The following is a 24,795-nucleotide window of genomic DNA, read 5'->3' on the forward strand; positions in this document are numbered from 1 at the left end:
TCTTCAGCAAACAAGGACAGTGCAGTTTCCTTGATTTAACTTTTGCAAATGATCAGGAACTGAATAAAGAATTAACATAGCTGTAATTGGTCAATTTTGCTTATGGGGAACTGTAGTAGAACAAATATTGAAATAGATAGTTTTAAATATAGTTTGCTGAAAACTTCTGTTTGTGTAAACAACTAACAGGACATTAATATGCAGGGGTGTCCTCATTATGTCTCCGCACATAATTAAGCCTCTTGAGACTCTTTCATCATGTATCTGTTGCTTGAATTTTTAATTGAGGCAAAAACATTTATGACGTGGCAGAGTGAAAGTTAAAAATAATAATGTTAACCGTAACCAAAGGAAATGATGGGCTGTTGGTGAAACAAAAAGAAAGCTATTCTTTATTTTACGCTGTAATAAGATGAAGTCATGCTCATAATATATGTCTTGAAATCTAATTTCTTGCCAATCTGTGCAATTTAGAGTGAGGCAGCCATTGGGATTGTTTTTGAAATCAGTGCAAAATAGAGTGATAAAACAAATGTGTTTGACAAAAGAGTAGTGTTGATGTATACCACAATCCCCTACTACCACTACCACTACTACTGCTACTATTACCACTACCACTACTACTGCTACTATTACCACTACCACTACTACTGCTACTATTACCACTACCACTACTACTGCCACTATTACCACTACCACTACTACTGCTACTAATACCACTACCACTACTACTGCTACTATTACCACTACCACTACTACTGCTACTATTACCACTACCACTACTACTGCTACTATTACCACTACCACTACTACTATGACCACTACTATTACCACTACCTAATACTGCATTTTATTATCTGGTACGCTTTATATATGAAACAAATTTTAAGATAGGCCATTAGACTAGTATAGGCTTTAGAATCTCATTCACCTTATAGTGAGGAAATTATGGTATAGTATTTTAGATTTTTCACAATTGTCAAGGTTGCCATCATGTAAGGATAAATCATCAAATCCAAACACACACCATGTTGCTTCATTAGGGCAGCTTTCAGAAAGTTTTAAGGTTCACCACAAGAAAATATTGGTCGGTTCAACCTTGCTTGGCTGCTTTCAGTTCACGTTCTCACTCAATATACTAAGATGAATCACTTCATTCCAAGTGATGCATCCAGCAGAAATGCATTAGAGGAGGTTTATTTGCAAGACAAATCTCACTTCACTAGTCCTTTATCTGGCTTGAAATCATATTCAGTAACTCGAGTGGGTGTTCAAAACCAACCCTGTACACTTACTATGAGATGGTAAAATAGCAATGAGTCATGAAATAGGACTGAAACCTTCAAAAATATGCACTATAAAAAATACTCACAAAATTTTTCCATATCTTTTATCTCAACCCAAACTAATGTAATATTTTTTATGAATATTTCTTTCAACATTTTCAGTAATGTTTGTTTAATCAGTGATAAAGACAACAGTAATTACAACAACAAAGACATGATGTACGCCAATGGAATTTTAAAAAAATCAGCACAGGAGCCGCTATTGTAATTTTGTGATTTAATTAGCCCCATTTTTAGCTGATTGACTTTTCTATTGAACATTTTCAGATTTGCTTATTCTGCTGCTTGCCACTTTTTTGCATCTGTTTTATATAATCAAGATGCTGCAAGGACACAAATTAAGTCAATCATTGCTTAAAAATGAAAATCTCGCCTGCCTACTTGTATGAATATAAAGAACCAGTTTACTATAGTCAATAATATGCTGTTGATATTATCCAATGATTAAAACAGAATCGTAACGCTGTTTCCAATACCTTTTTGGTCAATTCCACTAAGATATAAAACATACGAATACCTCAAATTTAGATAAAACTTGGCACAAATGTACTTTTACAGATTTGTCGTCTATTGTTCTTAACCAAATTTGAGCCATTTGCAGACTCATGCCTTGATAAATTCTCTTTAAAAGGAAGAAAGGAAAAAAAAGACCTCTTTGAACACATCTGACAACATGTCACCAGCTACCCTTTTTGTGCTAAATTTCACTTTCACTGTGGCTTTTTTTTTATTGAGCATATTTCCTATGATGTATCGGCTGTCTTCCTCTGACACAATTCAAGTAATTGTCAGGTTTTAGCGTTTTTATCTGAAGAGAAAAAACAGAAAACCTTTCTGGCATCACGCTGTCTGTTGGTTAGAATGCTGGCGGTCTTCAAAAGTGCCTCTTAAAAGCTTTAAAGTTTGACACCCGAACACGCGCACATATTCACTGAACTAAATTAGAAAGGATGCAAAGTGATGAATCTTTTTTTTATGTTTATCAATTCAAATCAGTACAGTATTATTGGCTAAATTAAGGACATTTTGGATACAGCTATTATGTATTGGGAGAATTTCAGGTTCTATTTTGGAGGGCTATTTAGAACATTTCTTTTTAAATTCTGTTTGTTTGACATTTTAAGTACATTTTATTAATGTATGCTGATTAGTTGAGTGAGTCATACATTTTGACAAGTGGCCTGTAAAGTGAGCAATGAGGGGTTGCCATGGCAACACCAGATGCTTTAAAGTTGACAAAGTTGGGATGAGTAAAGACTAGTAGATTGCAGGAGTTGGTTGGCATGGCAACTGCAGATGTTTAACATCTTAAAAGTTACTGGCCATTACTCCAACTGTTTAATTGCTTCCTGAGTGTATATATATACCGATGTTATGTTGCTAATCACTTCCGGCAAGCCAATCCCAGCTCCCTCCTGTCTAATTGCGTCTTTTTCTACTGGGGTCAAAGTCATCCAATTAACCTACACAAACCAACAGTAACGTGCATGGCTTGAGGATGCACACTTGACTGAGTTTCACATCGATTGTGACATTTACTTACTAATTAAACTGTCTGTTAGGTGAGCACTGAGTTGGTGCCTGATTTTGTCTTCACCTTGGAGTCTTGTTTAAGGTGAAAAAATGAAAATACTCTGTCATTTTACACGTAGAAAACAAATTGGCCACTTAAATCTATCTTAGAGTTATTCCACCTGAAATAATGCATCAGAGAACACCCACTCATAGTTTTTTTAAAGCCTTTTCTGTCACTGTTTTGGACACATCATTGCAACATAGCAATTTTCTATTGTTCTTTTTTTTTGCAAGCACAAACCATTTCTTCTATACTTCTATCAAAATTGCTTTAAAATACTAGCGAGGGAAAGTATCTAGGGTCTAAGGGATAACATGTATGTCCTCTCTACAAGACTAAAAAATACATGCTTTCTTACGCCCAGGCTTTTTCTTCATGTATCTTTGCATGCAAGTGTAAATAATTCATGTTGAGACTGGATAAGTCAAAGTCTCCTTTTTCCATCAGAACTCCTCAATATTGCATTCCCATCTTCACTTACATTTGGAAAAAAAGCCTCTTTTTAGCTAATGTAAGAGACAGCGTTTGTCTTTTTCTACACTTCATTTCTCACATCTTATTTATAAGTCTGGAAACTTCTTTTTTTTTAAATCCTACATTATCAATCTTTCACTTCTTGGGGCCACAGCCACGACGAAAGAAATAATAATTTAAAAATAACCCTCCTTACACAGGAACAAATAGATATGTGCATAATCAATATTGTCATGATTGAAGGTGTGCTCATCTCCCATCCAGCAGTCTTATGGGACTAAAATTCCAGAGTTTGCCTCTTAATGGTTAGCCGCTATCTCTCTTCACGCCGCACTGAAAAGAAATGACTTCCCAAAGTGAACGTTTTCCTTGACTGCTTCAGCCGGATTCATGAATTGGACCTCGTCTTCTACATTAGGAATTCACTGTGATTGCTAGTCTCATCAAGAGTGACACTTTTTCTTTATTTGATGTGCAACAAATGGAGGGAGCATGCCCGTGTAAGCCCAACTCATTTGAATAACAGCTGCTTTAGTCATCAAAATGTCAAGGGACTTTTTAACTTTCATTTTATGTATCACACCAATCACTCAGTTCAAAAGAGAGTTTAATACCTTTCTAAAATGCAACATGAGCAGTCAATGTGATATTTTCAGAGGCTGAAGTAAGCATGAGTCTTTTTGATAATTTTTTAAAAAGATTTTGCACATTATGTTGGAAATCTACATTGGCAAAATCCCAGAGGAAAATGTTCTCTTCTATAAAATGTAAAATATTTCCACTTTAAAAGTGGTGAAATTACTAAAAAAAATTGAAAAGGCACTCGTTTACATTTTGACTTTTAAATTCGTAGTAAATTCACAAGAAATAACATTGGAAAATATGAATTGGTTGTGGCTCTTTTCGTCAAAAACTCATGTATTAATTTGCCACATTACTATTTACTCATTTTTATATAAAACTGAATTATCAGGGCATTCCCAGCATTCATTTCAGATGCAATAAGCTTGAGTCTTTTCTGCTCTCACTTCTTTTCAGTGAACAATTTCAACTGTAACTATCAGCACAGCCTGAATTTAACTCCCATGGTCACATTGTTACTTCACCAGTTATTTAATCATAACTCGATAATGAATGGCTGGGGTTTTCTGCAGTGTCAACGCTCTCTCAATAGCAGCCGTTTGATGCCTTTCAACTTTCAAATGTCCACTCATGCCCGAGAGTCTCTCCTCTCACCAATTTGCAGAGTGACTATGACATCCACTGCAGCTTGTTTTCACCCTCATCCTTTGCCAAAGTGGGCACTTGTATGAGCTGCTGCTGTATGGTCGTTGGTTTAAAAGTCCTGGCAGCGCTACAATCGCTACAAAGGCAAAACCAACAACCTCTCCAGGGTCCGTCGAGGTGGTAAAAAAAAAAAAAAAAGTATGGCTTTTAGATGGTGCTTCAATAAATAGGCTTGTCCTGGAGCTTGGTAGATAAAGAGAGCTGGAGGACCAATGTCTGGCCTCTCCATCTATCAGGTAGAAGTTCCCTGGGGATCGTTAGTGCAATCGATGGCGAGGTAAATATATGAGGTCTCTCCTGCCATGTTGCTGTTGTTCTACTTTGAATACAAGAACCAAATAATTAGATTGACTCTTAGTTCTTTTGTTTCACTTCTGGAAAGATTGAGCTTTCTATTACTTTGGATTACCTCGTATGTTCAGCTTCTATCTATAGAGAAATAGGAGGTGAAAATGGAAATGTCTACCTTGGGGTATTTCTCCACGGAACTGCTTTCAAATGTATTGCAGTATTTCATACCTGTTTATCTAAGCAAATGCGCTGTGGTACAAATAGGTACTATTAGACTGCAGGATAGGTGGCCATATGAATGAGGCCTGAAAACCGCTAAACCAGCCATTCCTTTCCATTCACATTGACTTATTTTTTCAGAATATTATTGTCCCTCAAGTGTCGGTCACTTTTCTAACTGCATGGGTTTCAACCCAATCAAATTCCTTAGAAATTCACGTCAAATTCAAGTCCTAAAGCTTGCATGTAGTGAGTAATTATATTAGATGAGATGAATTAAAACTAATAGAAATGGTAATGTTACATCTTCAAAGCAATGGAAACGGGGATTATTCTTAGAAATTTGCCTCATTGCTGATGTATTAACCTTTAAATTTCCATCGATATCATGCTTTGCACTCTTTTATTAATACTAAGATTCAAGAGTCAATTTTAAACAGTCTTTTTGAAAGACACATCATTTTTAAGAATTTGAAAGCTGTGGGAAATATTCATGAGAACTTATTTTTACTTCTCCAAAAGTCAATACATTCTAATTTTCCGATAAATACAGCCATTTTTAAATATAGAACATAATACCTTAATGAATCGATCCATTAACAATTCCCTCTTTATCCACGGGCTTTCACATATGAGCAACTCAAAGGTCATACAGTAAACAAACACATCAATTCTTTTTAGCACGCCTTGCTCCGCTTAAATCTGAGAGGCTTGAAGTGGAATCAATCCTCTTTGTCAGGTATTGCAGTTGTGTTACACCAAGGTAGAACTCTAAATGGAACTCTCACAGCTCCACTTTAATTGGACCTTAGAGGATGAAACGCTTTGTTTGGTTGCACACTATTGATGAATCTGACACATGAACCTTTATATATTTTCATGCTAAGAATGTTAATTTGTAAATCTGTCAACATACATGGGTAATAGTCCAACAGTTTTAAATATGCAAAATAATTGCAGATGTGATTGCTAGATGTTGTCTCATTTAGTTTCAACCTAAGTTTAAACCATAATTCATAAGATTTTATATTTATTAAATTAATAATAAATTAATAATAAAACTAGACAGATGCTGCTACACAAACTCAAATCATGTTTTTGTTCCTGTTTCGTTCACAATGTCTTAAATGTAGTGTATAAACCACTGATAATGATTTGAAATCATCATTTTTGTCCTTAGTTTGAACAGATGTGACCGCTGTCCATGGTGCTGATTTACCAGTAAAACAATGATATAGGGAAGCAATAATTCGGTCTATTTCCTATGTAATGCTTATTAAGGAATGTTTTTTAATGCCGGCTTTTCTCCAATTAACATATTTTCCTTGTGATAAACACATGGCCTTCATGGTGTAGTAGCATTTTGGTCAGTTTGTTGTGCTTTCCATTGAAGAATCTGCCAGTATTGAATGGGCAAAATTCCACAGAAAATAGCAAGAAAGACTTGGCTTGCTTGAACAGACATTGAGTTTATAAATATATATATGTATATATATTTTTTTTCTTGCTTCTTTAAATAAGTCAGTGGCAAATGCAAGCTTGTAGTTTTTTTTCTTCAAATTTAATAGTGTTTAGAACTGTGTAAATCATAGTGGGCCTCAGGGCTGAAACACCCACCCCCCATTTTTTTTAATCATCCTTGTGGTATTACAAGACACGTGAATCTCTTATAATGAGAAAAGAAAGATTTAGAAGCTTTAGGTAGCTTTAGAAATGTCCAAAAATCCTAACATCCATGACTTTATATAATATGATTCAACAAACTACTACTACTTCTGAAATTTGTACTGGCCATACTGTCATCTAAATACAAAATATTAAGCTACCATACATTCAAACCACGTATTTTATGATTTAAACTTATTCAAAAGTAGTAGCCCACTGCCTAAATATGAAAATATAGATCCGGGTACCCTAAGAAACACCGCAAGAATGATATATTTATAAGTATGAGTTAGTTCTCGTATAAACACTGGCCATGGAATGGATTATTTTAACACTTGGCATCCAAATTCCAATCAAGGGCAGGTTGACCAATGTCATAAAACACATTATTGTATTTGTACCTAAAGCAGATGAGCAGAAAAGCTGAACAAGAAACCTTGATGTCATATTAGTTGGGCTAATGATCATAAATGAAGATGGAAAGATTCATCTCGGTCTTCGTTTCATTAAACAAACACGCTTTCAAATTCGGATTTGATTTCACGCTAATGACACACTTTGCTGTAGGCAGAACGAATGGTTCGACTCCATCCGGTGAACGTGGATAGCGCAATAATCAGCCTCCCGCCGTGATGATTACTCAAATTCTGTCAGGTATGGATGTCTTTGAGACGCGAGGTCAGCAGTGTTATGATGCCCCTCGCTGCTGGGAGCAATGAAATCTTGTCTCAAACAATTATTTTCCAGAGTATGTTTGCCCTCAATTCATATTCTAGTTCTGCTCCGAGCCAGACAGCAATCCACACATTTCTATCAACTCTATGACCCATTTTTAATATAAAGTCATATTTATTTCATTGAAATCTTGTCCAGACATGCAAATGGAACACTTGATCACAGATTTTTATTTGATAAACCAGTAATTGGCTGCCGTAGTGGAGGAATTATTTCAATGGGAGAGAGTAAGGCATTTTTTGGCTGCATGACATTAATTGTGGAATGATGGATGGAAAAGGCCATTGAGAAAAAATATATGCTATATACCCTTTTTGAGTAGTAAAATGCTGATGCCAAAAGGCAATTCATTTTGTTCAAACTCCAAAGTTTTTTGACTTATCACCATTTAATTGCGCCAAGAAAAACCAGAAATTACTGATCCATTAACCTTTTGAACATTGTTAAAAGAAATAAATACATTATTTGGAAAGAGCACATATCTTAAAATGGATAAACACAAGTGTTGTATTTTAAGTGTTTGTGAGCCCACTCATTTTATAATGAGTTAGTGTGAATGGTTGTATAGAAAGATTTTTTTAAAGCATATTTACGTTGGAGACATCAATTTAGTAAATTGTGACTGCTATCATCAATTTCTCTGGGACTATCTCGCCTTGCTTGTCAGGCAGCAATGCACCAGCAGTCAAGTGTGCAGAAGCCATCCTGTTGTCATTAGACTTCCATTAACAGTCACATCCTCCTGCTGCCTGACGCACTGGCCTGAAACCAGTAAGACCCAACGTCATTGTAACTGTCAGCCCGCCCGGCCTTGTATATGACCTTCGTATATAAACCTGGATTTGTTGCAGGAAGACCATTCGCTATCTCAAATGTGAATCATTCCCCCCACTTTGGATGAATGGCAATTCATTTGTGTTTGAGACGATGTCATAGTGTTACTGTGAGAACACGCTTGTACGCAGAAATCTTCAGTTTACTCATTAAAGTGCTTTGACCTTTGAAGGTTGGCATAGCAATGATCTTTACCCATGCTTCGGAAATGCCATTCATGAGTTCAATATTGTACAGATAGCCGTGTACAGTATATAAAGCTTTGTAAACGTTAGTTCCTGAGGGAAGATTATACTTTATTTCTTTATTTTGATTTTAGGGTGATGATTTAAAGAAAAAAAAGCTTGTTAGTTCAAATTTGATGCAAGAAATTTACTTGGTGGACAGGGAAGATTTTTTCTAGGTCAGCATAAGGTAATATGAGTTAGAGCAGAGTACTACTTTGTCATATCTATTCATCTTTTGTGACTCTGGGTAATAATTAGAACATAATGTTCTGGTAAGAAAGTGCATTTGTCAGCTGGTTGATTAAGAAAAAAAGCAGCATATTCACAGTGATCTTTCAAGAATGCCTTCTTTGAGTCATCTTTACAAGCACAATCAGGTGTTTCTTCCTAAACCAACAACTTTTCTTCATGACATCACTGCACATTTTTTTTATTATTTGTTCCGTATTCATATTGGTGATTATGATTTTTAAATCAATTATTCAATTCAAATGGTGTTGCACTGAGTAAAATAGAGTCAAATACAAAAGTTTTCAAGAAGCTTTGATGGATTTAAGGCATGAATATGAGGACTTTCAAATCAGCAGTCCCTTGAAACTACATAGAGTTGATACTTCTTATGCATTGGATGGATTGATGCAGGTGGCCTCAAGTTTGCTTTACAATGTTACCCATGCATATCTGAGCAGGCAAATCTGCCCTGAGGGGCCGCCTTGACATTTTCTCTCAGCAGGCGGTCTACAGTACTTTCTACCAAAGCCACAGTGGTCTTGTCAGTCACTACGATCAAAAGAACAGCAATGACTGACTAACTGGCCTTGTTTGAGGATAAGGGCTGATTCTTGTTGTTTATTATTACAAATCTAGGCTTTCTGTCCAGTGCATGATTATTTCTTGGTGGGATATTGTGACACCCCCCATTGGGTTCTTAAGTACAGCTTAGTGCCTACTTTGTTTAATAGAAACACATAGAGAGCCATATTACTCAATTATATAACTCTGAGTTGAGTCCATAATGTGTTTCTCTATCTGAATAAGTGACAAAAATTCAATATACAAGTACAGGATATGCATTTATACATCAACTTCTAAATTGTGAGTTCTTCATGGTATCCTTTTTGGAGGATTGTGCCATTTGGACAGTTTTAAGTCAGAGCTGAGTTGTTTCTGTTTGTTTGTCTGTTTTTATTCCAGGGTTGTTCCATTTTTATACATAGATTGCCTTAAAAATGTTGTAATCTCATGTTATGATAGAAAAAATATTGAGATTTTTATATTTTCATTCATATGATTCAAAGTAGTATAACTATTATCTCTCCCTTTTTGAAAAGTTGTTCTTTTTAGCTCCTCTAACATGCAGATTCATCAACCTGAGTGTCATTTTTAAAGGGAAGAGAGGAAATTAAAGGAAACTATTACCTCACCCAATGCAGGCAAAGATTTTAAAGCTGTTTATCCCTCATTTTCTTTCCAGTATATCACCTGTAAATGGTTAGTAATAACTGAATCTTGGCCCAAATTGCAAAACTTTCCAAAACTTCAAAAGTTCTTTGACCATTTGCCCATCATCTTGACTTTGTAATTAAGATGTGATTGCCACTTAAGACACCGAAGTGCTTGCAATGTTGCTTTTGCAATCAGTCAAGTCTCTGCACTTGACTGTGTGGGATTCTAAGTAGGTGATGCAAATAGAGCAGCTATAGAAGAAACTTCAAATAAGTAAAAGTCCCCTTAATCTACTTACACGCCAAACTTCTCCCCCCCAAAAAATGAGCTCTGCTTTGCATGGATCTAAAGCTAAGTGTCCAATTTGAAAACCTTCAAACCTTTACAGCCCTTTCCAATTTCCTACTTGACCTGATGATAACAACCTGCAGAAATAGCTTCACAAAGGTTGAAAAAGCCTGAAAAGTATCCATGCGAGAAGGGCAATATGACCTGCTGATGAAAAACTAAAGCTATATGAAGTTAACAACTTAAGAGTTGAGGTCAAGGTGCATGTAGAGAATATTTCTTGGTCTTCTGAAGAATTTCAAGTCAGGCTGCCAAGGGCAATATTAGTTTTTCTTATTGTGTTTTGGTTTCTATCAAGAAGTGTTCGACATAAGTGTAGTATATATACTACATCTGAGAAGTGATTTATCATAACACAAAGCTAGTTTTACCTTCTGGCTCGTGATAGAAGAGCAATTAGTTGTTAATTATGGCTTGTATTAATAGAAAAAGGTATAATGTGGTAATGAAAACAGGAAATTTGCTCATTTTTCTGTTAGCAGTATTTAATAATGGTAATAAAAGCATGTAACTGAGTTTTCATGCTTTGTTCACGCAATATTATTTTATTAACTCCTCTGTTGGGTGTCGTATATATATATATATTTTTTTTTTTTACCCTAAATTCTACAAACTTAGTTATACATTTAGAATTGGTATTATTTGAAAATGATCATTGGAGTGGAAAGCATAGAGTTCTCTGTATTTCGGCCAGCTACCTCGGAATGCCATCAAGTCTTGTTAGAATCGTGTCATGACGATGGGGTTGTTCAGTAGCCAATGGCAAGGAGCCAGAATATATTCTTTTAACAAGGATGACAGCAATCTGATGGCTGGATTGCGATAAACAGAAGGCTTGTCATTCGGAATTTCCACATGGGCTACCAACATCTGTGCTGGATGTTAACACCCATGAATTTTCCTTCTGCTACTGTTTTGAGTCGCATAAGTTTCTTTTACTCTTGAACATTTATGCTGAACGCTTACTCATATATTTCTAAATGTGTGGTTAAAAGGGTCTGAAAATGAAAGCAATTAAACCAGGTTTTTTTGCAGTACATTAGCCTTTATATGAATTATTGAATGTATCATGATTTTGTATTTCTGCAGAAAATACTCACTTAATGAGATCCTTCTGTTCTTTAAAAAAAATGATGAGAGGAAACATATGCTTGGAAGTATTTTATCGTTTTGTTGAAGTCTCCGTCACAAACAACTTCACACAAAAGGTTCAGGAAAATAAGGCAGTGTAGTATGCAGCAAAAATATGGAATTGTTAATCTTTATTTAATTTTTCTTTGTTTTTTGCTTGTTGTTTGAAGATTGAAGACATTGTGACTCTCATCCAGGATGAAACAGAAGGGGTTCCCATCAGGACAGTCAAAAGCTTCATGACCAAAATCCCTAGTGTTGTCACAGGTAAGTTTCTTAATGAGACTTAATAGAGTAAACATATTTATGTGAACACTTTCAGTTTTTTTTTCCATTCAAATGTGTCACTAGCTTCTCAAAGGAAAACCTGTTTTCCAAACAACTTAATTTTATAATAATAATAGGCCAGTACAGATACGTGTAAATAGCTGGCGGTGAAGTGGGAGGGAAACTTATGATTAAATGTTGGCAATAGAAAACCTGCGAGTGACAATGACATGAGTAATGCTGTCCTCCTGCTGTCAAGGTGCCCCTAAGCAAGGCAATCAACCCCTTACTGATTTGCTGGAACTGTTACTGTTGATGTGTGTGTGTCTGTTGTCGCTTCACACTGTACTGTGTACAGTTTATAAAGATTCATTTCCCAATTTGCTTGGAGACGTTATAGTTGTTCCTCCCATTTGGTTAAGTCTAAGGTGTTTTCCTGCATTTCCCATGATTTGCTAAACAAGTTTATTTCATTTTTTGTTATCTTCATGTCCTCTTTAAATAATTTTCATTCTTTTTAGTGAAAGGGTTTAATGCTTTTATGTTTTTTTAATTTATATTTATTGATGCATATAGCCCATTCAAGACACTTCTGTAAATCATTGCTTAAACACATTCAGAGCCCGTCTTTCCAGTTTGAATGATAAGATGCTTATTGCCAAAATGTATTATTATTATTTTTCAAAACTCCAAAAGGTAAAAACTTCTGTTTTATTCATTTTAATTTGTATTAGCACTGTGTTAATCTATAAATGTATTTATACTTATAAAATCTAACATGAAAAATTCATTAATAATCATTCAAAATGTCTACCAATTGCTCTATGACATGCTGGCCCATAGTTGACTTAGGATAGGCTCCAGCACCCCATGCGACCTTTGTGAGGATAATTGATCCAGAAAATGAAATTAAGTTTTACAAATTACCAGTTAATAATCACCAACCTTATTTAGGCTTAAGTGTTTTTTTTATTATACATTCATATAGAAAAAAAAGTTACTACTTTCTAATAGCTGTCCACTGCAGTGACTACTTTATCTGAAATACTACCCTCTTTGACACGTAGCAAACAAATGGCACGAACAAACATTGGCACTATCATTCCTCTTTTTGTTGGACTACTTGCACATATGGAAAACGCATTACCTTCTAAGAAGATCTCATCAATAAGGAAGCATTTACTGCTGTCATGAATAGAGGTGCACAATTGTTTCCCGATGCATGCCTAGAGCAATGAAAGTCATAAATGATAGATAATATAACAGCAGCTCCCTTGGGAACAGAAGGAGAGCTACTGGAGGAGAAATAGACATAAGAAATGGATTTATAGCACGTCAGTGAAATGTGAACGAAACTCCACTGCTAAGAAGTCCACCCATAAAGCAATAGGACAATTATTTTATTGCTTTCCTTAATCTATATCTTGTTAGATTCTTCATATAATAACATGTTTTCTGGAGATTATTTTTAAAGTTGTATCTTTTTTTGTGTAATCTAATACAGGTACTGACATTGTTCAATGGATGATGAAGAACCTGACAATTGATGACCCAGGTATATTTTCCCAGTATCTTTAACCCTGATGACTAAGATGAATGGCCATTTGCTCATTTTCATTTAATTCTGTACCTATCAAATTAATAAAATGATGTACACCATATCATACAATAACTCTATTGAGTGTTCAACCAAGCTGAAACCAATTGCAGCTGTATATCTTGTCGGTATTTTGACCAGAAGGGCACCATTTCCCTTTAGTGATAGGCTGTAAGTGCTTTCTCATGTTACCTAAATGAAAATATGGTTTGGCAGTATGTAACTAAAAATAGTCTCGATCAAACCCTCAGGCATGATGGTGGGAGAACTGCTTTTTTTTCTGTGGAAGCCCACGGACCGGTCAATGAGTCACAGCATGCATACACCCGGACAGCTAAAGGCTATAGTGTTTTGCTAGATGTTTTCTTCTCCTAGTCACAAAAGTTTATTCATGGATACATTTGTTTGTGCCATTCAACAACTTGAGTTATTCTTACCCGGATTTTATTTCACAGCCCTGTTGAGTACATTAATGTAAAATATATTGAGGCTCATGTTGTAAGAACCCTATGTGTGTTCTTCTATTTCTTCCTCAGCTGAAGCCATGCACATCGGAAGCCTTATTGCAGCACAGGGCTATTTTTTCCCCATCTCAGACCATGTTCTTTCCCTCAAGGATGATGGTACCTTCTATCGTTTTCAGGTGAGCAGCATCAAAACATTCCAAAATATGCAATGTTTGGGTTCTCGGCATTGAAGTGAATACATAGCTTTTTAATAGAATTCCTCAGCTGTGTGGTTTCTGTTTGAAAACAGTTACTGGACCGGTTTGTCTATTGAACAAACACAATATGGTTTACCTGAATAATGATGATTAATGGTGACTCCACTTTATTATTTCAACAAAATGTATGTATCCAAACATATTTTTACATTTAATTACCATTTAAATATTTTTTTTATTTTATTTTCCAGTTTACCATTTTCAGTACTTAAATGTAATGTATCAAACATGGAGTTAACTTTTAAGATTAACGTCACTGACAGAACTAAAAACCCATCTCATACTAGGTGATGAAATCCCCTGCCCACCATTTCCAGCACCCTCACATCTATGTTAGGATTCAGTGACCTTATTAAAAATGAATGGTGATCTGATGAAATATTCATCAAGCGTACAAGGAAAGCTGGTTTGGGTTAGAGTTGACTTAGTTGGTTGCAGCCAGAGAAAAAAATGCACTGGTAGAGGAGTAAACCAGTCACACAAAAGGCAAAATCAAGATATATAAATCCTTACATTTCACTCATCTTTCATAATCTACAAATTTGACAGATGTATTGGCGTCAAACATTAATTACGCCACAGCATTTTATCGTGAAGGCTCTAATTAAAAAAAAAAAAAGAGAGAGAAACAATGTTGCTCAGCAGGAAAGGCAGCACAAAGGGAGATTGTAAGGATCTTTGTGTAGAATCGGCTTGTTTGATTTTGATTCGCTGTAAAGGGCCCAATCGCCACCGGAGTTGGAAAAGCAATCTAATTAAAGCAGACAATGGAGAACAATTCTGTTCTTTGACCTTGCCTTCCATGCTTCAAAGTAAGGTACAAGAAAGAAAACGTGGCGCTTGCCAATGCATCAGAAGCATAAACATTATTATTTCATTTTATGTGTACAGGAAAGTACCGGTAAGGAAAATACCATTTTAATTGATGTCAAATCGTCAAGAGGAGCTGGTGCCAAATGTCAAAACAAAACATTGGAAAGCTGGTTATTCTCTGACAGCCAGCTTTTCCCCCTCCTATTTCGCCATTGTGTATACTGCACCTTCCACTGCTTCTCATTTTATTGTGCTGCTCCAATGTTCTCTCGCCTTTGCAAATCCCCGGGATGCCTCTTTACACAGGAAGATTTGGAGTCAGCTATTTTGAATCGCTTCAATTTAGATAAGGAAAATATTTTGATCACACCCATTCCGCTCAGAAAGTAGCACAAAGCATTTCCAGCCAATGTTCAACTGTGCCCCAAAGCTATGACTTTAAATTTTGACATAAGTTTGGACAATGGATTTATTTTATTTTTTTAAGCCTGGGATTCAGATATGCTTAACATCCCCACCCAAAAAAATGTCATATCTTGTATATTGGCTAAGTAAATGTTTTCCCCCACAGCCTAAGTCCTTAATGAGATGGAAAATATTCCACATAGTGATATAATGTAGAAATATTCATGAGTTTGGTGTCTTAAAAACAAAGTCTTCCAGAATTTGGAGCCTACTTGTGTGATTAAAATATTGTTTTTGTTCTGTGTTTTTTCCATAGGCACCATATTTCTGGCCGTCTAATTGTTGGGAGCCCGAGAACACAGACTATGGTAATATCTAGGAAAGTTTTAACGTGTTCAAAGAGTCTAATTTGCATGTTTTTGGTTTGTGGGAGAGAATGTGGAAAAATGTACCGTTAATTTCAGACGACTTTGTACTCTTTAAAAACAAAATTTAGGATAACATTACATGAAAACTTCTAGTCTATACAGTATGTGAACAAATACAGGTTTCATGTAAAAATTGGTAAGATGAGGCTTATACTTAGGTATGCCTTCTAGAAATTCTAAAAATTATGATACTTCTAATGTGAAATTGACAATCTCGATTGTCAGTTTTTGTCCACTCAAGTCGTCTTTTTGTCCTCATTTGAGTGAATATACACACAATCCTGAATAAAATTCCAGAATACTCTCTAACTAAATAACATGGCATCTTCAAAAGTTAGTGTCCTACATATTTTGAGCAAACTTAACAAAAAGAACTCCCATGTGGCACATCCAACTATTCCAGCCTTTAAAATCACTCATACTTCCATTCCTTAAAGAGGACAGAAAAAAAAAACCTTAACAAAAAAGTCTCACCAGCACCGACATCAAAACTTAAAAAGAAGTGGGCAGATGCAGTGCATTGCACACCATCAGAGATAATCTGGAATAAGCGGAGACAGGAAGAAGCAGAGCGTGTCACAACGTAAAATAACAAATGAAAGCGCGCATGAGTTGTTCAGGAAATGATCATGTTTAAATGATGGCGCTCCAAGGCCTCCTTGGCAGTCAGAACGTCGCCATATATCAGGATTTACAGGCAAAAACACACAAATAACAGCCCAGCGCAACACGTCAACAGGATTAGTCAGTGATTTCACTTGGTGTCCTTCAACTTGATGGAAGAAGTGTGAAGGGCCTACTGAGTGGTTCAACTCCACGTGATAATCCCAAAGCAACAGAGAGGAGAAGATGAATAGGAGGAATGGGATGGTATTAGATGCACGGATGACTGAATGGACTATAAAAAAAATGAAAGCTCATTCATTGTTGCAATCCTGTCTGTTCCCTGCAGCCATCTATTTGTGCAAGCGGACCATGCAAAATAAAACCAGGCTGGAACTGGCGGATTATGAAGCGGTGGGTGCCAACTATATCTCATAACCTATTATTTATTGATTCTGGTGTCTATCTCTGGCGACAAATACCCCCTCAAAGGTCGCCAGCACTCCATGTATGCGACCATGACATACTTACATTTCATGTCACTGCTCAGTTTAACTTTGAAATGGTCATGAGGTTCACATCTAGTGGCTGAACCACATTAAAGTGGAATTTAAGATTTTATTGGTGTCAGGTTCATTAATAATTACCTTCGTCCGTAATTATCAATAACTGCAGGAAGACATCTTATTCAATTATTGACATTTAATTAAATAGAAATGGATACAACAGATAGCCTCCGAAGGGGAGAGTCAGCAAGTGTCACCTTACAACTTCCGAACGTCTCCTCGAATAGACGTTTTCGTCCCATTCTTATGGTCACAAGTTACAGAGTTGTTGATCATTCCATCACGTATGAGTAAAAACAACATCTGGGACTACAATAACAATCTAATAACAAAAACAGGGACTAGACCTAACAACATTTAGATTAGAGTAATTATACAACCTCCTTGACCTAAGAATCATATAATATAATCATAATCATATAATCGTTACATACAGAAAAACCCGAAGTGTACGGTTACATAACGATAACAATATTCTTGTTATTGTCCGAATAGCCCTGTCCTCGTCACCAAGGGCCCACCAAATCTCAAGGACCCAGATTGGGTGGATTGTTTGTATAACCATCCTGGAACAGGCTGTCTAGGTTAAAGATGACTTGGTGTGACCTCAAGACTTTTGAAAAACAGAAAGAGAATGATTTATGGAAAGATGCAGGATTGTTGGGTAGTCACTATTATTTGGTCCATTTTTTGCTTTAAGACATTTTTTTGCAGTTTTATGTCATGCAAGTGGAAGTTAGCCACTGTAAATGTTAAACCCAAACTTTTTTTTGGGTTAATGAGTAGAGACATTTATTAACATGGTGATAAAATGTCTGACTTTTTGGAGTGGGATTTTCTTGACTTTACGTACCTCATTGTGTATCCTACTTTGTTTCTCAGGTTATTATTTATTTCACAGCTTCTGTTGAGGCTCCGAATTTTGTCTCCAAATGCCAAAAAAAAAGCACAAAAATGTGTTCGTAATGGTTACTGAGTTGTGCCATAACTTACGTTTCTAGCAATCAATTATTCAGTCAACCTATCGTCACATGCCTTTTATTTAAAAATGCCTATTTTGTCCAACAGGAGAACCTTGCCAGGCTCCAGAGAGCCTTTGCAAGGAAGTGGGAGTTCATCTACATGCAGGCTGAGGCCCAGGTCAAGTAAGTGGGTTCTGTTACTATGGCAACAAGGCAAACTAAAACAAATGGTATGACATCATTTATGAAGACAGCATACAAAGATGTGAACTTCATTTGCTTGGATTTAATATTCTTTTGAAAACATTGCTGTACAACTCATTGATTTAACAAAATATAATAATTTAAAAAAAAAATCAGTCATCACAAGTACAGAAAGCGGTGCAATAATTGTTAGATAAGCAAATCTTGTCTTCCACTTATCAGAATTGGGGCATATTCTTAAGTGAAGAGACTTCCTACCTAACCTTCACAACTTCACAAGTTCCTCATCTAGTGCTGATAGGAGGACGGCTTTGAGTTTTATTTCCCACCTTGACTGATCTCTTCCTCCACAGGATTGACAGGAAAAAAGATAAAACCGAGAGGAAGATCCTTGACAGTCAGGAGAGAGCCTTTTGGGATGTCCACCGGCCCGTGGTAAGCCTCTGCATACACATGGGGGATTGCTCCTGACACACACCTTATCTCACAACTCGTCCTTTGAGACACTCTCTTCCTCTCCACCTCGCTTTTTTTTTATCTCTCTACGTGACATGAGGGAAGTTGGCCAGGGTTGACCAGCAAGGTTGTGTTTTCTTTATGGCAGCCTGGATGTGTGAATACCACAGAGATGGACATCAGGAAGTGTCGACGTATGAAGAACCCTCATCGGGTTAAAAAGGTACACATTTACACTATGTCTTTGTTTGTCTAACTATACTTTTGACACACACAACATAATAATAGCTTTGAGATTCATATTTCAGACCCTATTAATGAGTAAAATCAAGATTAAGATTCCATTCTTGCATGTCAATGGCAATAAATGTCCAATCTTACAGTGGCTGGAAATTAATGATTTAAAAAAGTACATTTTGTTAAGATTTCTTGGGTTATCTTTATTACGTGTTTTTATCTCTCACACATACTAGTGTAGTCTCATATACTGACAATTACAGTGTGTCTAATTAAATAGGAATTCAGTTTGATCTAATGAAAAGATTTAAATACCACATTGAGGTTTACAGCCTTAAAAATCACTGTTAAATTACTCAGTGGAAATTTAAATTCAGATGCAGTAACTTCCAAATAAGTCATAAGTTTCACACACATTCATTAATGAGGGAGAACGTTAACGTGATCATTCATTTTATTAACTTGGAGTGATTATATAGAATTGGTTGTGTATTGGGAGTGCTTTCCAATAGTTGTCCATTCTCCATTGATTTAGCCCTTTGAAAATGATGTAAATACATTGAAATCTCAATATGTTAACACTACAAAATTTGCAGCATTGTTCTTCTAATTAGAAGCCAGCCGGAATGTCTGACTTGTCAGACAAAATGTCAGCGTGCCATGTGGATTCTCAATTTAACTAGTTTTCACACTTGCATTACAGTGACAATTTTCATGTGCGACATGGTGTTTAATTTGCCTTTATCATCCATATTCATTTATTCAAATAAGAATTATTTCCCTGCTTTATAATTAAAACTGTTGAAATAATTGTCCTGTCAAAGAATGATATCATCAGTGTTCTTATCATATCTTATTTTTCCAGGCACCATTGTTATAATGTAAACATTTCTCCCCAAAATACAAAGTGATTCATTCATATATTGGAATATGTACTTGAAGTTGTGTCTAATTGCTTTTCTCCCTTGTCTAGTCAGTGTATGGTTTAGCCGAGGAGGGCACACAGTCACGCAGTCCAATCCATACTCCTTCCCACCATTCCAGAAAAGGAACTAAGGAAGATGTAGAGAAGGAGGTAATGGTTTAAAGTTGTTTTATTAGCTGAACACAACGTGAAATTGTGAAACAATGGTCAAAATAACATTAATTTATGCCCTCTGGTATTCCCTTTCTTTTAATATCCAGATTTTATTCCTGAATGCCCAGCTAGACCGACACTGTATGAAAATGTCCAAAGTTGCTGAAAGGTAAAAAGACATTTTATTGCACATTAATGTCAAGTACTTGATTTCCAATAACTATTTAAATAGCATAACTGATATTGGCCAATGTTTATGGCTCCTTGAGGCTTCAGCATGAAAACAGATGGATGTAGGAACTTTCAAAGTATAGTGCTTAGCATTTCTTCCGATTTAGTCTTCGTTTTTGACATGTATAAGTGTCCATATTGCGGCTTTGTATACTCAGCTGCAAACCCTCACTCTTCAAATCAGTGGGTATAGTCATTACCGTCTTGCAGTGCAGAAAAACTGTCATTACTGGTAGCCAAATGGTTCAGTGCTGCAACCGCCCCTCCTTGACCGTTTAACCTGTTCACATGGATCGCTGCAGTAAGTTAATTGGTGCTTCACAGAGCACAAGTTTGGCGCTTTAACCCGTGAAACGACTTGCCATACAATATCAGTCATGAGGATTAACGGAGAGTTTTATTGATTTGGAAGATTTCTCTTCCCCCTTCAGTAACTAACAACTCTATCACCATTAAAAAAAGTAGTATAGGAATTGTTTGGATAGATAACATGGTTATATATAAAAGAATGTAAATGATACAAACACACTCCTGAATAACAAGTATGTGTTTTTCAGTTTGATAAGCTACACTGAGCAGTACTTGGAGTACGATCCATTGGTAATGCCACAGGAACCTGCTAACCCGTGGACGAGTGACGACCAATCTTATTGGGATTTGGAAGCCAGGTACACTCTTAAAGCAAACGTGTGGTATTAGTGTAACTCTTGAAGAAAAACATTCATGATATTTGAATACAACTACATATTGTACACTATTTGAAAGGTTAGTTTAAAAGGGGGATACCTTTTTGAGTTAAAAAAAAAACCTACATACACTACTTCTATACATACTAAATTACATATTAAACCTCTACACATGTTTAACAATTAATGTTAATATTAATCTCGGAAAGGTGATTTATAAAAATTTAAAAACGTGATTGCAAACCTGTTTTTTGCTGTTATTTTTAGAAGACCTCTGTAACACACGTGCGCTCATGCAATACAAATACATCTTCATTTTCTGTCACTGAGCTGGACTAAAAAAAGAAGGCATTCTTTAAATAAATAATCGAGTGGCTTTTCCTGGTGAAAAAGTGTCAGTGAGATGCAATAAAAGAAGCTCAGTGCAGCAGATGTAACAGCTCCATAAAGCTCTATTTACAGGTAATTACTTTGAGTAATGGGCTCTTTTCTCAAGCACTAAAGAAAATTCAACCGTCACTTTGATGAATCAATCTTAATCAAATCAGAGAGCATTGCTTATGTGACACAGATAATAAAAGACAATATCAAAGTATTGATGGCTAATAAATGGGGTTTGGGGTCCAATTGAAATGACCAATGAAATATCTGCACTATAAGGCACACCTCCTAATGAGAGATTGTGTTATTCATCCACTAGTAAGAAAAAAAAAGTATTTTACTTGCATCTTATAGTACAGAAAATACAGTAATGGACTCAAATATAGCTTGAGCAGATTGCATGGCAATATTAGAAGTTGTAACTTAAAATAATGTATTCAAAATGCTTTATTTGGAAAAAAATATTGAGGGACTATATATAACTCATCACCTGGGGTCAATTTTAGAAGCAGTTCAAATAAATACTGAAAGAAAATATATGCAAACAATCAAAACTATGTACTGAACTGTAGAGCTTTGTTAGTCTATCAACCATTTTAGTTTTCCTATTTTTTCTACTAATACTAAGGTAACCCCGCCAAACATAAGTCTCCAAATGTGTCAGTTTGATGTTGTCATTTGTGCACTTGGTAGTGAAGCTTTAAATCGCATTATACTTAATTCAATTCAATTTAAAACCTCACTGACACATCAGCTTGTTAGGTATCATATACTATGTAGTTTTATATCTAAATTTCACTCAAAAATTCCTTCCACAAAGCAAGGAGCCCGGTCAGCAGAGAGTAAAGAAGTGGGGGTTCTCCTTGGAGGCAGCATTGAAGGACCCAGCTGGACGCGATCTCTTTCTCAAGTTCCTGGAGTCTGAGTTTAGCTCTGAGAATTTGCGGTAAATATGCAACATGCATATTCTTGCTTGCCTAAATTTTTCATACTTGTACACTAAAAATAGTATGCGTGACATCCATGTATTCTCTTCGAATATTTACCACATCAGAACAAGTCTCAGAGTAAAATTGTGAATAATCAGAGCCATTAATGGTGACCTATAAATAATAGTGGCATGAAATAGTTATGACTTTTTGTGTTATTTAAAAAAAAGTACATCTCTTGTTCATCCTACTATTTTATCAGTAACTGAACAATCCTTATTTGTATTATTGTGCAGGTTCTGGTTGGCCGTGCAGGACCTGAAGCGAATTCCACAGCAGGAAGTCGCTCAGAGAGCCCAAGAAATCTGGGCCGAGTTCCTGGCTGAAGGGGCTCCAAGTTCCATTAATTTGGACTCCCATAGTTATGAACGTACAAGCCACAACCTCAAAGATCCCGGGCGCTACAGCTATGAAGATGCACAGGTGCGAGAACCACAACCATAACAATGCCCATTTCATGTAATCATATTCAGTAGTGGCTAGGGTGTTCATTTAGAGATGAAATTATAGTCAAAATCCATTTCAGCATTTAATTTAGTATGTCTAACAGTCCACAGAAAGTTCCTTGTACTCTCTCTTCACCAAGAAAACAAGTTTACACACTATTATAATAACTATCATTTAAATTCGAAACAATTATTTGATATTAGGATATGACTGTCAAATAAGATGACATTATAGTGTATTTATATTGTGTGACTATACATACAGTACATATCTGTACAATAGCGCCTTCAAGTGGCACAAATTGCTCATGGCCAGTAGTAAAATGAGTTATGCATTTCAATCCCAATCCCAAATGCAAAGGCAGACAAATCAAATCATTGTGAGAAAAAAATGAATATGACACTCGTTATCACTGCAGGGAAATGATTAGTGTACAAAAAAGAATGTACAGTAGCATATAGAAAGCGTAGCATATAGAAAGCGAAATTAATTGCCATCAACTACCCTTAATGTCAGTGTTCCCACTTAACTTGTCCCTTTTTAGGATCACATCTACAAGCTGATGAAAAGTGACAGCTACACTCGCTTCCTGCGTTCCAATGTTTACCAGGACCTGCTTAACTCAAGAAAGAAGGTATGTCTTCTAATAGATACCTCAGACAACAAGATGACCTGATGCAAATTGCCTATGCTGCTGTGACATGTGACCTTTAGCAGTGATTTTCATCCTCACATTGAACAATTTCCACAGCTGGAGACTGAGCAGGGTCGACGGACCTCACTGGAGAAGTTCACTCGCAGTGTGGTGAGTTTTAGTTTAATGCAACTTTGGTAATAATAGAAAGAGAAAAACTTGTTTTCAGTGACTATAGTGGCACTTTTTTTTTGAATCTCAAAATCTTGTGTTAAAGCAAATGAAACATTATATTGCAATTCGCCCATTGTTTCACATTAGCTTTTTCATGCGTACCTACAATTTTCATAACCACTACAACGTATTAATTTCTAATTGCTTTGATAGATACACATACAAACAAGTTGCCTCCACAGTTTATTTTATTTCTCCAAGGAGAAAGCTGCTATTTTCTCCTCTAGTGTGGCTAAACGATGAGCTTTCCTATAAACAACTTGAGCCATTGTACAATATGGAATTAGTATTGGCCTTGCTTGTGGCATGAATATGAAAGTAGATATTCACAGTTCTGTGTACACATTTCTAAATATTGTTTTTGTGAAATTAAATACTGTCTTCCCAGGGTAAGTCACTGACTGGAAAGCGCCTGACGGGCCTCATGCAGTCGTCCTAAAGAGGTCTGGTTTAAAACGTGGATGAGCTCTACTCAATAGAGTTGCAGTAAGAAGTACGCGGTGATATGCTGGACTGGACCGCCATTGCGCTTTGTCACTCTCTCCAGATGAGTTAAAGAAACAAAAAAACAAAAACAAAAAAACAAAAAAAAACAAGGCCAACAGCATGCAATAAATCTCTGGAGGTGACTCCGGGAGCACACAGAGTGACGTGCAAAAGACTAAAATCATAATAACAATAAGAGGTAAGAGGGTATTTTGTCTTGTTTGGCATCGAGCTTACAAAGCTGCCTTTTTACTTTTAACTGATGTAAAGAGAATAAATGTTGGCTCACCATTTCACGAGAATAATGCTTGGGTTAGACCTTCTATGGACATGACCAAGCGTCCGTTACCACGGTAATGATGGATAGAGGTGATTGTAAGGGGACATTTTTGTGGTGACTTCCCACTCAAAGTGGATTCATTGGAACATTGCATAAACGGTGATGGTAAAATGAGGAAAAAATACAGTGTAAGCTCTTTTATGGTGATTGCTTTGCAAAACCAAGCTGCAATGCTAAAGTTCACTTGTGCTTTGATATTTTCCAATGTATGAAAATCTTCCAAACATTCCACATCATGCAGACGCAGCTTCAAATATAGTGGATGACTCCCCCAATATGATAATAAAAGAGGAATGCACAAGAGGATGACTTGGCCTTTTATTGTGGACACTGTACATGGCCATTTTTGCAAGGAAAAAGCCTCACTATACATGGTCATCATAAATATTCATGGACAAAATATAATTAACATCACTCTGTGTTTCAGGTACTATTTTAGACCAACAGT

At 36.1% G+C, this 24,795-nt stretch overlaps 1 protein-coding gene across 2 annotated transcripts in view; it reads left to right on the forward strand.

The window, feature by feature from the left end:
* The window catches only part of rgs6 (regulator of G protein signaling 6), a 38,977-nt gene extending 14,329 nt beyond the window's left edge, over positions 1–24,648 (forward strand). The window contains exons 1-17 of one of the 2 annotated variants that reach the window (XM_077710826.1): positions 8,676–8,841; positions 11,750–11,846; positions 13,351–13,401; positions 13,980–14,086; positions 15,702–15,753; positions 16,766–16,830; positions 18,051–18,127; positions 18,502–18,583; positions 18,753–18,827; positions 19,815–19,916; positions 20,027–20,088; positions 20,708–20,818; positions 22,038–22,163; positions 22,443–22,629; positions 23,198–23,287; positions 23,405–23,458; positions 23,910–24,648. In XM_077710826.1, coding sequence (XP_077566952.1) covers positions 11,819–11,846; positions 13,351–13,401; positions 13,980–14,086; positions 15,702–15,753; positions 16,766–16,830; positions 18,051–18,127; positions 18,502–18,583; positions 18,753–18,827; positions 19,815–19,916; positions 20,027–20,088; positions 20,708–20,818; positions 22,038–22,163; positions 22,443–22,629; positions 23,198–23,287; positions 23,405–23,458; positions 23,910–23,960 — 1,320 coding nt within the window. In that variant the 5' untranslated portion in view covers positions 8,676–8,841; positions 11,750–11,818 and the 3' untranslated portion in view covers positions 23,961–24,648. Of the gene's footprint in view, positions 1–8,675; positions 8,842–11,749; positions 11,847–13,350; positions 13,402–13,979; positions 14,087–15,701; positions 15,754–16,765; positions 16,831–18,050; positions 18,128–18,501; positions 18,584–18,752; positions 18,828–19,814; positions 19,917–20,026; positions 20,089–20,707; positions 20,819–22,037; positions 22,164–22,442; positions 22,630–23,197; positions 23,288–23,404; positions 23,459–23,909 lie in introns of those variants that run through there. The other variant, XM_077710825.1, reaches the window with a different exon arrangement.
* The last annotated feature ends 147 nt before the right edge of the window (positions 24,649–24,795 follow it).

This window comes from Stigmatopora nigra, chromosome 2 (assembly GCF_051989575.1).
Source record: "Stigmatopora nigra isolate UIUO_SnigA chromosome 2, RoL_Snig_1.1, whole genome shotgun sequence".
Taxonomy (NCBI): Eukaryota; Metazoa; Chordata; class Actinopteri; order Syngnathiformes; family Syngnathidae; genus Stigmatopora; species Stigmatopora nigra.